The 13,077-nt window shown below is 34.8% G+C and overlaps 1 protein-coding gene across 3 annotated transcripts in view; it reads left to right on the top strand.

The window, feature by feature from the left end:
* Nucleotides 1-13,077, top strand: part of WWC3 (WWC family member 3) — an 87,987-nt gene that overhangs the window by 40,831 nt on the left and 34,079 nt on the right. For all 3 annotated transcript variants that reach the window (XM_026714209.2, XM_087938356.1, XM_087938357.1), the window contains exons 4-7: nucleotides 5,236-5,312; nucleotides 5,975-6,054; nucleotides 6,576-6,705; nucleotides 12,028-12,177. In XM_026714209.2, coding sequence (XP_026569994.2) covers nucleotides 5,236-5,312; nucleotides 5,975-6,054; nucleotides 6,576-6,705; nucleotides 12,028-12,177 — 437 coding nt within the window. The remainder of the gene's footprint in view (nucleotides 1-5,235; nucleotides 5,313-5,974; nucleotides 6,055-6,575; nucleotides 6,706-12,027; nucleotides 12,178-13,077) is intronic.

Here is a 13,077-nt window from a genome sequence, read left to right as displayed (position 1 = left end):
TATAGCTTCCTGCAAGGATAATAAGGAAGTTTGTATATTAATGTTGAGGACATTAGGCTGCTTTTCCCCTGTTAAGGACTCCTCAATAGTTTTTTGAGTTGTTGGTGGGGTGGGTGTCAACGTAGCCGATAGGGTCGGGGTAGCCTTCCTTCTTGTTTTTAAGGCCATAGTTGTCGTGGATGTCATCTCTCTAAGTATTTGTTTTTGTTGATGCACAATTTTAGATATATTATCCCAAATCAGCATTCAGTGTTTGGGTCTTGTATTTGAAAGTCTATTCACGTATTTCAATTTAATATCTCACTCCACAGTCTTTTCCCCTATATCATAAATAGATATCTACTACAGTATTCTAGTCTATGTAATAAGAAAATTGGTCAGCAATAGTACATCAATCAACACTTTAAGGAATTAATCTTAAATGTCTTAAGTAGTCTAAATAATTTATAAATAGTTTATATCAACAGAGTTTATCCCTCTTTACTATTAATACTTACAACAGTAATCTCTTAACTCTATAATAATAGTATACCCCCCTCTTTCCCCCCCCCCCAAATAAGTAGAATTATGTAAGCTATTTAGGAGATACAATAGGGAGGCAGGGGGCAGAACAATAAGAGAAAGGGTAGGAGAGAGATTACCACAGCTTCAGAGAATCAACAAACAAAAAGCAAGGAAGTCATCTTAAGGAGAAAGTAGTGCCAAACTAGTAATATTAAGTGTTACCACGTAATAAAGAAAGCAAGTTGGGTGGGTTAAAAGTCCATCTTTCAGCTAGAGGATTCTTTTCAGCCTTCCAATCAGCAAATGGTGTAATGTGCTGACTAATCTGCAGTCCCAAAACCGTCTTTCCCAGCCTTCTGTTTGTCTCTGCCTTCTTCCTCTTGCTTCTTCTTTCTTTGCTTTCCAACTTTTAAATCAACATACAAATCTTCCAAAGTCCAATATAATGCTCAGTTTGTCTTCTCCACAATATTAAATAGATGTGATAGTCGTGTTGTGCTCAAATCTGAGGATTCATCAGACTCGATCAATGCCAGTATTCTTTCACCTCCGTCGCCTCCCTTTTCTCAAGTAAAGTCAAAAAGAAAGGTCCAAAAATCAGGTGAAGCCCCTCACCAATTCCGGACCTCCGATCTCCTGGTTTTAGCAATCTCCCTCTTTCCCCAGAGCTTCCCATTCACAGGGTAAAATCTGCGCTTTCACTTTTGTGCTTAGGCTTTCCGCTCTCCATTATAGTCCTTTCATTTTCCCAACTGCTTTTCTGGCTGCTTTCCGCCCGACTTCTGAAAGGTGCTAATCACAACCAGGAGAGAAGAATTTACGCTGTCATTCTTCTGTCATTCTGCTATCTTCAGTCTTCAAAGGTTCCAAGTTATAAACCGTTTCTCTGTTTCTTTTACTCTCGACCTCGCAGGCTGTCACTGCTTTGCTTATTCACTCAAGTGGCAGACCGGACTTGAAGCCGCCATAGAATGACAGCTTACTCTTTTGCGCCAGGCTCGGGAGCTTCCCTCTTCGCTGTCGGGGGGTTGCCTTCCCCACTCTGCCGCTTGAGGTTCTCCACGTTGACACGAACCTCTCTGGGGTTCGTGTATCCCTGGGGGATCGCTCCTGGTGCCAGAAAAGGTGTTCAAAGACTGCAACAGTCTTCTTCACCTCCGTTCACCCTGTCCTGCCACCGGAAGCTCTGGACATAATGTTCCTTGCACATTTCTTTTTTCTTGTCCATCTACCAAATAAATGTGTGACATTTTTAACAAGGAATTTTGAGCTATCTAAAGATGTCTAAAGACAGAAATCTACTATATTACATTAACATCCGGAAGATGTTTAGACTGATTACAAGAATATGAAACATCTAAAGAAGTTTATTCTGCATCAGAATAAGTGGACACAATTTTTTCTTATTTGATTTTTGGATTTCTTATATCACAGGAATACATCACCAGCAGGCTGATGTATTATCATATTATCCAAAATTATCTGTGCCTTACAACCCTTCCTGGGCTTAACAATCTATGCCTTTAAAATTTTAGAGGACTGTTTCACCAGCTACACTCAGAGACCAGGAAGAGTATTTTTGCTTTAACAAATTAACAAAGCCTGCAATTAATTGGATGCTTTTGTCATCCTTTATTTAAGTTTCGGATAAATTTGACCATCCCATGGTTTGGTGAGCTGCTAAGACTAGTGCCATCTTGGAGAAATATCAATACAAACTAGGCCTCCCTTCCCACCCACCCCCAATACACACAAACACACAGAATATTGTATATCTGTTATGGAAGACAAATTGGATCTCTCTGTGTCTCCCTCCGCCCCCTCCCTCTCTGTCACACACACAAAATATATCTGTTATAGAATTTCTTATAAATGCTTTATGTATTCATCTAGTCATTATTCATCCTTTTGACTACCTGTGGATACACTCCCCCACTCCTTTCCCGCACTTCTAACCCATGCTTTTCCTGGAAGTTTCCCAACTGCTTCAAGAGCTTCAGGCAGCTCATTGCCATCTTCAGGAACAAGCCTACAGGTGTCTTTCTGATTGCTATAACCGGGAATCTTTTCCTGAATTCCATGAGAAATGGTGTTTTGCTTTCTACCAAGCATATCCTATCTATGAAGGCATAAAAACCTAGATATTAAATTTATTGAACCATTCCTTTTTGGCAAAAGTTAGTCTGGTATTTTTTTAATTGCACCTTCTTGGATGTATCAGTTTTCCATAATCCTTACTGCTTCAAGAATAAATTCTCTGGGCTTAGTACATCTTGACTATCCTTTCTATTTTGGCAGATAGGTAAAACTTTGAAATGGAACAGATTTTCAGTTCTCAATGCTGGAGAGACTTAATGGATTATTTAAAATATATTTGACTCTAAAATTCTTCTTGATAGGAATGTGGATATGTCAATACATAGCTGCTCTAAATATATAGAAACATAGAAAACTGACACCAGAAAAAGACCTAATGGCCCATCAAGTCTGCCCTTTTAGTTTTTAGTTTTCTTTTTAATTTATTATTTTTTAATTAATAAGGTTTCCCTTAAACTACTGGTAGTCCTTGACTTAACAACCATTCATTTACTGACCATTCAAAAATATAAAAGCACTGAAAAAAGTGTAATGACTGTTTTTCATGCTTTTGACCATTACAACATCCCGTGGTCATGTGTATCCAAATTTGGATGCTTGGCAACAGGGATGTAGCCAACTCAATATCACTCACATTGAGGCATGCATCTCCTTGCCTGGCTTCATGACTGTGTGGATGCTGCAACAGTCGTAAATGTGAAAAATGGTCATAAGTCACTTTTTACAGTGCCATTGTAACTTTGAATGGTCACTCCACACAAGCAAAGTATCAGCAAAGGAGGGGGAAAAAACTCCAGAGATGTTCCTGAGACAGGAAGTCTAGTCCTGCCAAGAATGTAATAAGGGTTAACGGAGAGGCAGTTTCTGTAAGCAACACCAGAATGTTTCCTTCCTGCCTTCCTTACAGGATTAGGCCAGTAATTTCTTATAACAACCGGTTCTCTGAACTGCTTAGAATGTTAGCAACCGGTTCTAGCGAACAGGTAGAATCCCACCTCTGCTTGGCAACTGGCATGTATTTATGATGGTTGGAGTATCCCAAAGTCATGTGATCATCTTTTGTGACCTTCTGACAAGCAAAGTCGGTGGGGAAGCCAGATTCACTTATCAATCATGTTACTAACAACTGTAGTGATTCACTTAACCACTGTGGCAAATAAAGTTGTAAAATGAGGCAAAAATCATTTTGCAAATCTCTTGCTTAGCAACAAAAATTTTGAGTTCAATTGTGGTCGTAAGTAGAAGACTACCTATATGGAAAAAATAGCAAGGGAAAAAAAAAACAAAATTGGTAGAGGAAAGAGTTGGAAATAACTTCACTTTTAGTATTATAGTAAAGATTGATTCCTAGCTATATTGAGTTGAATGAGTTTTAGAAAGTTCTTTTCTGTTTGAATCTTAACAGGGAAGCTTGAAAATGTCCATGCTTTCAGTCCTATAATCTTCTTTTGTAAATCAATTTCTGCTGTGAAGATAGATATGTATGCCTTGATTTTCCTAGAAATAAAAGAGCTGAGCTAGCAATTGTGACAGATGTTGAGGCAGACCGAGCCCATTAATTATATATAAACTACTGTGCAAACAGTTTATATATCCTTGTCTCATTTGAATTAATAATCATGGTTATTTAAATAGTATGATTTGGTAAAGATTTCCTAGACTAGGGATGTCAAACTCAACACTCATGTGCTGGATCCAGTCCACAGGGTGCTTAGATCTGGCCACAGGGCTGCCCTGGAAATAATGAAGGACTGGCCCGTGATGCCTCTGCCAGCAAAAACTGAGCTCAGGAAGGCAACGTGCGGCCCTCCCAAACTCCATTTTCGCTGCCACAGTGCTTGGGCCACCACAGGCACTGCCAGCATGAGTGATGTCAAGCTGGCAATGCCCACCCTGGCTATGCCCACCTGGCCCCCTGAGATGAAACACAACCCTGATGTGGCCCTCAATGAAATTGAATTTGACGCTCCTGTCCTAGATTGTTCTAAAAGTAAAATACAGAAACAAATTACTGGGTTTGGATATATTTAGTCTGAGTAAATCTGGGCTTAGTAATAATTCAGGGCAGTTTATACAATTATTTATTTAATAAAAGTTTGTGATTTCTTCCCCTTTATATTTAACAAAATTACTTGAATATTGGAAGTTTTTGGATTATAGTGGATTTTTCTTTCTTTTTTACTGTCATTATTATTTAAATGGATTATTTTGTAAGCTTATTTTCCAGTATGGTTTAATTTTGTGCTATGTGCCACTACTTATTATTTTTATTAACTTTATATCTTCTATACGGTACAATATTTTGAACTGAAATAATTGGACATTATTACAAGCACTATTCTTCTTTAAGTTAGAATGAGAAGTTTAGTTCCTTACAGTTTATGTTATAAAATGCTAAATTCTAATTCTTGATTGTAAAATTAATACTAACATTGTGTCTCTTGAATAAACAGTGAACTTAGCTTTTAGGTGAAATCATATTTTTAGATGAACAGATAGATTATATGTTGCCACCTTATTAGTAAAAATAAATGTTTTCTGTGAAACAGGGAGTGAAATTCCCTTCTCTTCTTTGTGGTTGTTAGGAACTTTTTGTAGCGTTTATTTTGAACACTTATTTTTTGTGTTTTTCAGCATATTCTGGATTTTCAACCAACACTAAATACAACCCATCTCAGATTAAAGCAGAAATAGCTAGTCGACGTGATAGAGTGAGTAACATTTTTTATAAATATTGTATATTAAATGTAATCATTTAAATTCATATTTTACCACAATAGAAGGACTGGTTAGGAAGAATTGGTGTAATATTTGCATAAATATTTAAAGTCCTTTTTGTCCAGAAAGTACATAACAGATTCTGGTAGTAATTAAGCCATTATATTGCATCACTTTCTTATTTGTGGTAACATTTTGAGAACAATTGCAATTTAGGATGCAGGGATTAATTTAGGAAAGTATGACTTTTGTAATACTACTAATATTTTAATTATTTTTATATTTTATACTCTAACTTAGTGTAATTACCATAGTAGTTGTAAATTTTATACTTTTAGATTATCCAAAGGTGGTCTGTGACAAAGAAGGTATTATTTATTAATGTGACATAAAAATAACTGAATATCACAATGCAATATGGGTTTTCAAGGTAGTGCTCATACATAGTTTGAAACTAAATAACAAACTTTGTTGTATAATGCTAATAGGTTTTTCTGTCTAATTAGCTAATTGCAATAAACTACAGAAAGCTCATACTGTAATCTCAGACTCAACAACCCTATATTAAGAAACTAAACTGATAATCAGCTGAACTATAAATTGCAATTATTTGTTTGTTATCAGCACAATTGTTTCTTCATGGTTTTATCTCAAGCTTTCTAGATTAAAGAGAGAATTAACACAAATGAAGCAAGAGTTACAGTACAAAGAAAAAGGAGTCGAAACACTACAAGAGTAAGTTGAAATGTAAAAGGACAGGGCTGTTGTTCATGTTAATGTTTATAATGTAGGCAACAAAAAGATGTTAAAATAATGATATACATTTTATATCTTATTTTGTTTTTAGCTTTAGTGGTATGAACAGTTTTTTAAAAACCTATAATTTTTACCTAAGAAATAACGTTCCTGGTGCTACTGAAGTAGTGTTTGCATAGAACAATTTCTTCCTTCTCATGACATCTGTGCATTGTATACTTTGGCCATTCTGCAGAACAGTAGCTGGCATAGATCCTTTTACTCTTCCATCTGTTCTTTCCCTCTCTATCTGTATCTATCGATAGAAGGGTTGGAAGGATAGTACTTCACCTAATTTAATATAAATGGCAAGGTGGAAAAAGCTTTTAACACTTGCCACCTCCACTACTACTTGTGACCATACAGCTGAAAAAAGGAAAACATTCTTAACATTCAAGATTTATTCAGATTCAGATATTACCAAAAGTGGGTAAACTTTCCTGTGTATGTTTGTGTATTAGGATTGATCGGAAGATGTCTAATTCTCATATGAATTATAAATTGGATGAAGCCCAAGCAATAATGAATGAACTTCGAAGCATCAGGAAAGCCATATGTTTGGGTGAAAAAGAACGGCAAGACTTAATGCAAGTAAGAAGTAAACAATAATGTTTATGGTTTTATAATGTCTAACTCTTATAATTCTTAGGGATGTCCTTTTTCTTAACCAACAATAGAATTTTTTTAGTGATTAGCATATTTTTGAAGCATGAAAATATGTAAGTTTATGTAAGTTTCATATTTTGTTGTATGACACCCAGAGACACCTGCCGCTACAAAAATTAGATAGAAATATAAACCTTTTTTAAAAATTCTTAATAATATTTTATGTTTTTATCTTATTCAGGATTTGTCTTGGCTATAAGTGTAAATTATCACCTCATATTTAAAATAGCTAACTATATGCAACCCTGAGACCAGTGAAGCCATCACCATTATAGCAAAAGCAAAGATATTTTGCAGACCAGTTTCTTCTTTAACTCATTTGGAAGGCAGTCAAATAATTTACCAATATCAAATGGTAGAACTGGATTGAAATGAAGTAGTTATGAGATATGGCCTATAAATCCTTCTTTGAAGATAAGTTGACCTCATGATTATGAATATGTGTGTGTGTGTGTATGTATACGTATATGTATGTACACATATATATTTGTTTTCGTAGATTTTCACAGTTACAGGTATGTAGGTCTAGGTGTGTTCGGGTCTTTTCCCGTGTAAGATTAAGAGTATCTTGGCAACATTTTGGCGAGGTCCCACTTGCCATCCTCAGGCTGGTGCTTTCGGCTTCGTGCTTTCGGCTTTCAACACTGCTTGCGCTAGCACGAAGCCGAAAGCACCAGCCTGAGGATGGCGAGTGGGGCCTCGCTGAAACGTCGCCAAGATACTCTTAATCTTACACGGGAAAAGACCCGAACACACCTAGACCTACACACACACACACACACACACACACACACACAGAGAGAGAGAGAGAGAGAGAGAGAGAGATGTTTGTGTGTATGTTCCAGAATAACTCTGGAACGCCTCAAGCAATTTCAACCAAACTTGGTTGAAGATGACTTACCCTCTGGAAACAAATACTGTGGGGATAAGACACCCCTAACATCCCTCGGGGGGGGGGTGCCTTAAAATGGCTCCTATTGTACAGCACAGTGGACTTGCCATGGTAACGACTTCACAGTACTCCACAAGAGGGCTCCCTCTTGTGGAGGAATAGAAGAATTGCAATGCATGAGAGACAGTACAACGGCGTGCATTTATTGGTTCAAAACTACAGGATTTTCCTGTCTAATACAGGATTGGGATAAATAAATACCCAGGCAACGCCAGGTTATTGGCTATTTGTAAGATAAATGCTGAAAACAATCTAACTTTGAAAGTGACCTATTTTTCTTTAAGTTAAAGAGTCACATTCATGTATCCGTATAGGTAGATCATTAACATTTCAGTCATCATCCATTACTGTACTGTTATTTTTATTATTTTTTACCTGCCATGACTATATCATGTGTACTGGCATTTTAAAGTATAAGAGCAAAATACTCATTGTTAAATAAGGTTAAGAATTATGAGTATTTTAAAATGTCAGTTTTTACAAATGAAAAATAAGAAGAAATTAAGAAGTTAAAAGAAGTAAAGAAATACTGCTTTAATAATGGTCTTAGAAGAGATAGACAGCATTCATTATAACTAAAACCCTACCTTTAGTGGTAGTTATTTCAGGCTATTTTGCTGAAAAGTATAAAATGGGAGAGAAGTGTCAGTCACATCTATAATTATAGTATGGTAGTTAAAATGATCTAAATGATGCAAAAATGCTGTTGTTTTACTAGTAGAGTTCAGGTTTTCTTTTGTAATGAGAAGAACTTAGAAGTTGTCTATGCTTGCATATTTATATTTCCTATTTCTTAGTCACCCATCTCCCTTATATCTTTGTGCTGTATACAAAAGTTAACCACCAAATTTCAATAGATGGATATCCTAAACTGAAGTATAAAGTCTTATATTTTATAGAGCCATGTACCACTTAATCTAATAAGAGTATTAGTAAAGTGAATGATAATGTATTTGTTACTTCTTTTTGCTTGTTTGGTGTAAAAAATGAAAGGCAATAACCATAAAAATATTTGTAACAATTGATAAATCGTATCTTTTATATATAGTTGATGAAGTTGAGAAAAATTACTAACACAGTAATTTTATTTTTAAAAAATCAAAATAACATTTCAATATAGATGTTGTTAGAGCTATAATAGAAAAGGGATATTACAAGCTTTCAAGAAAGAGCAGTTCAAGAAAGAACTGTTTTGTTTTCTTTGTTGGTTCAAATTCTTTGCAGTATGAATCATCTGTCTTAAACATGGCAAATAAGAGTGACAGTCAGCGTTCCTATAATACAAGAATGTTTAAGTAGGAAAGCAAAACTCCTACACAAGAATATTTTTAAAATGTTTTTTTCCTCTGATGTCTATAATGTGCATACCACAGAATTTTAAACCTTGTAGCACATCTCCAAATTCTAAGTTTGCCTCACTTTAATTCTTATAAATTTGAGAACTGTTCCTTTTTCATCTTCAAGTTTATTTTCCCCTCACTCCTCTTCATTGGTACAAATAGTCCTCAAATTACAACCATTTGTTTAGTGACTATTTGAAGTTATAATAGCACTGAAGAAGGTGTCTTACAATTGTTTTTCACATCTATATCTATTGCAGTTTCCCCATAGTCATGTGATCAAAATTCGGACACCTGGCATGTATTTATGACAGTTGCACTGTCTGGAGATCATGTGATCACTCTTTGCAACCTTCCCAGCCAACCTCCAACAACCAAAATAAATGGGGGAAGCCAGATTCACTTAATGACTGAGTGGTTTACTTGACAACTGCAGTGATTTGCTTAACTGTGGCAAAAAGGTCATGAAATGAAACAAAACTCACTTAACAACTGCCTTGCTTAGCAACAGAAATTTAGAGCCCAATTATAGTCATATGTCATTGCATTCTGTGTAGCGTTGAAGTTCATTTGTTCATTTTTTAATTGTATGTATTTTGATTTTTTTTAAAAAGTTTTTTTTATTTTTAAACATACATCAATATCATTTTGTGGACAGTGTAGGATCTGAGTTTCATTCATTTTGACGCAAAAGTAATATTAATACAAGTAGAAGTTACCATATCAATCTTACTTACATGATCTAGTGTTATACATATCAATATCAGCACATAATCTTTCATTTTTAAATTATTCAATATTTGCTCCATCCTTCTAATAGTAATGGTATTTTCTATCTCATTTTCTAAGCTTACAGTTTTCTCCCTTGTTTTCTGGATTTTATTCTCTTGCTTCATTATTCTTTGTTGCACAGTTTCAGTCTTTCCAGTTATATCATGCAATAAGTCTTTTATCTCTCTGAAATTCCCCATCATATTGTCATGAATGCTTTGGAGTAGCATAATAATTTTTTGTGTGTCTCCAGTTTCTTCCTGATGAGCCATTTTGCCTTATTTTGAAGAGTCCAAGTAGTATTCAATGTTCTGTCAGTAATCTGTCACCGCTCCGGAGTCTATTCTTTTTGACTTCCCAAAGCCAGCAGATTACTTAATCTTAATGTTATTCATCAGGAGATACAATAGTTATAGTTCTTTATATCCCACAATTAGTCAATAGGTTCCATTTATACAATCCAGGGAGTTTTCCAAATGACTCTTTAAATCCACTTTTTAATTTGCTAGTTAGTTCCAATATTCAAGAGTCATTTCATTAGATATCCTTCAGGTTTTCAAGGTTAGTCATCTAGTCACCATAAAGTAGATAAGTATAGAGCAGTAAATAATATAGCAGACCTCCAGGTGTTATTCTTCTCATCAAAGTTTTCCCAGGCTGTTATCCTGCTTGGAATATGACATAGTATATATTCATGCTCCAATAGATGGTGCCTTCAGCTTAGAAGTCAACATTAAAAATCCATGTTCAAAGATCAACATTAAAAATCCAGTTTAAAACTATTCTGCCAATTATTTCTTTCAAGAATTCTAACAAAATATCCAATAAACAGTCAGATGTCTAGCACTTGAAAATGCCTGTTCAGAGTCCTGTCAGTAAAGTTTATACATCCAGTCTTCTGTATTCTATAGCTTTAGGGTGCAGTTTATCTCTGTCACTCTTTGAGTGCCGCTTAAAGGTATTCCAAAGAGTATCTTTTCCCAGATTAATATTCTTTTAGGGAAATACTTAGCAAAAGTTGAAAATCACCTTACCCAGCTCCAATCACTGTCCACTTTCACCGCTCCAGCACAGTCTTGATTTCTTTGGCTGCCCCAGCTTCACAGCGCCATTTTGGCTGCCTCATCTTCATCCTCGGCAAAGAGGGAAAGAACCCTGGGTCCAGCAGGAGAGCTGCCACTCTCTGCAACCAGCAGTGTACCCCTCATATGTCACCCCTACAGAGTGATTTTAGCCCCTTGGGGGGCCTTCCGATGGAGAGGATTCAACGTGGGGATGCTGAGCCCTTCTCCCCTGCGCCGATCATGCAGAGATGTTTAATTTTTAATTTTCATTAAAATGACTTAGTGTTCTAGACAGGTAATCATTGCTAACAGATTTTAAAATGCAGTTAAAACATACTAAATACTAAAATACTAATACTAAAAAATTCCCATAGGAGAATAGTATCCATCCAAATCAATATAAATTCAGTTTATAAACCATTTTCATGAACTGAAAATAAAAAGAGACAAATTTTCTAGTGTTAAGTTATAAATTAATCTTCTTTCAGTTTGGTTTTGGAGGAATAATCTGATTAAAACCAAAGATCTCAATATAAAGATGCAAGCATTGAAGTTTGTGCTATAAGAAAGCACAAATATCTTTTCCTTAAAAGATATTCTTTGCTAAGAAATCTGTAGAACACAGTTGCTTACCATCTGGCTATCCCTGTTGGATGGTAGTTGCCTCAAATTAAGAAATAAAAGTAATCTTTATAGAGGGTTTAGTACAAGGGTCTTCAAACTTGGTAAGTTTAAGACTTGTGAACTTCAATTCCCAGAATTTGTGAGCTAACATGACTGGAGTTGGAATTCTGGGAGTTGAAGTCCACAAGTCTTAAAGCTGCCAAGTTTGAAGACCTCTGGTTTAGCATATTATTTTTACTGCACATTATTATTATTATTTCAGATCTGTCAATGACTAGTTTTATATTTATAGTCTTGGGAGCTATTTTAAAATGTTTGTATTTTATTTAAAAATTCTTTAAACTTTCTTCTTTGTAAAGGTCGTATTCTCTATTATTTCCATAATTAAGAAAATTTTTGTGAACAATATTATTTTGGTTTTTTTTTTAAAAAAACTATTAAACCATGAGAAAGTTCTTTCATATAATTGTGTTCTTAATGTTCCTTTTTTTTCAAGAGTCTGGCCAAGCTGACAGATGGATTCAGAAATAGTTGTTGCATTACAGAATCTTTTCATGATCTTCAGCACAGTTCTGGTTCATTCAATGATTCCAATCTATCTCAAATATATTGTGACGCTTGTTCTCAAACTGACGTCATTGGCGAGGTATACTATATAAATTTAATGTACTACACTATGTTTTCAGAGAAAAAGTTGTCATTATTCTTAAAAATGTGGCTAGCGTTCTATTACACTAAAATAGAATTTAATCAAATCAAAACTGTCTCATATGCTTTGGTGCAAACAAGAAAAAATATGTTGTATACTCTTGAACCAAAAGGTAATTTAGATATCTTAGGGATTCATGCCCAGCTTACTCTGTCAATGTTTCTCTATTTCAATCATACTGAATTACCTTTTTTAAAAAAATCTATAAAATAAGATTACAGAGCAGGTTTATCACATATACATTCTTAAATATAATAATCAAATGATCAGTAATTTATTTCGAAGTAAATGAGGTAAAGTTAATAGTGGTTAAACACACACACACACACACACAGAGAGAGAGAGAGTTATGTGTTTCTACTATCTGTTCAACATTTGCCCCCCTTGAATAATTTTATATAATATTTATATTTTATAATATATTTATATAAATAATTTCTAGGTATACAATTTGTTAAATCTGCAATAATTGTACAATATAAAATATTACAGTATTCTAATAAATCAAGGGCACAAAGGCATTAATTAAGAAGGAAGTACAAAAATTAAAGTGCTTAGTCATTCAGGTTTCCTTAATAGTAGTGTTGAGGAAGTCAAACAACTTCCACATCTTGAGATACAAAACCACAGAAGTGAGGAAGAAACTCTTTCTTGCAGAATTTTCTCCTTAAAGGGCATGCATACAGAAACCATTTATTTGTTGGTTTGATTGAATATTTTCTTATGTTGAAATCATTGAGAAAGTTGTTTTCTTCAGATTTCAAAACAAATTGGATTCTACTGGCTCAACAACATTTTCTCCTTGTTACTAGTACTGGAGTTCTGAGAATGAACCCA

Source organism: Pseudonaja textilis, chromosome 8, assembly GCF_049901715.1.
Source record: "Pseudonaja textilis isolate UNSWEBS1 chromosome 8, rPseTex1.2, whole genome shotgun sequence".
In the NCBI taxonomy this organism is placed as follows: domain Eukaryota; kingdom Metazoa; phylum Chordata; class Lepidosauria; order Squamata; family Elapidae; genus Pseudonaja; species Pseudonaja textilis.
This window is presented reverse-complemented; position numbering and strand designations above follow the sequence as displayed.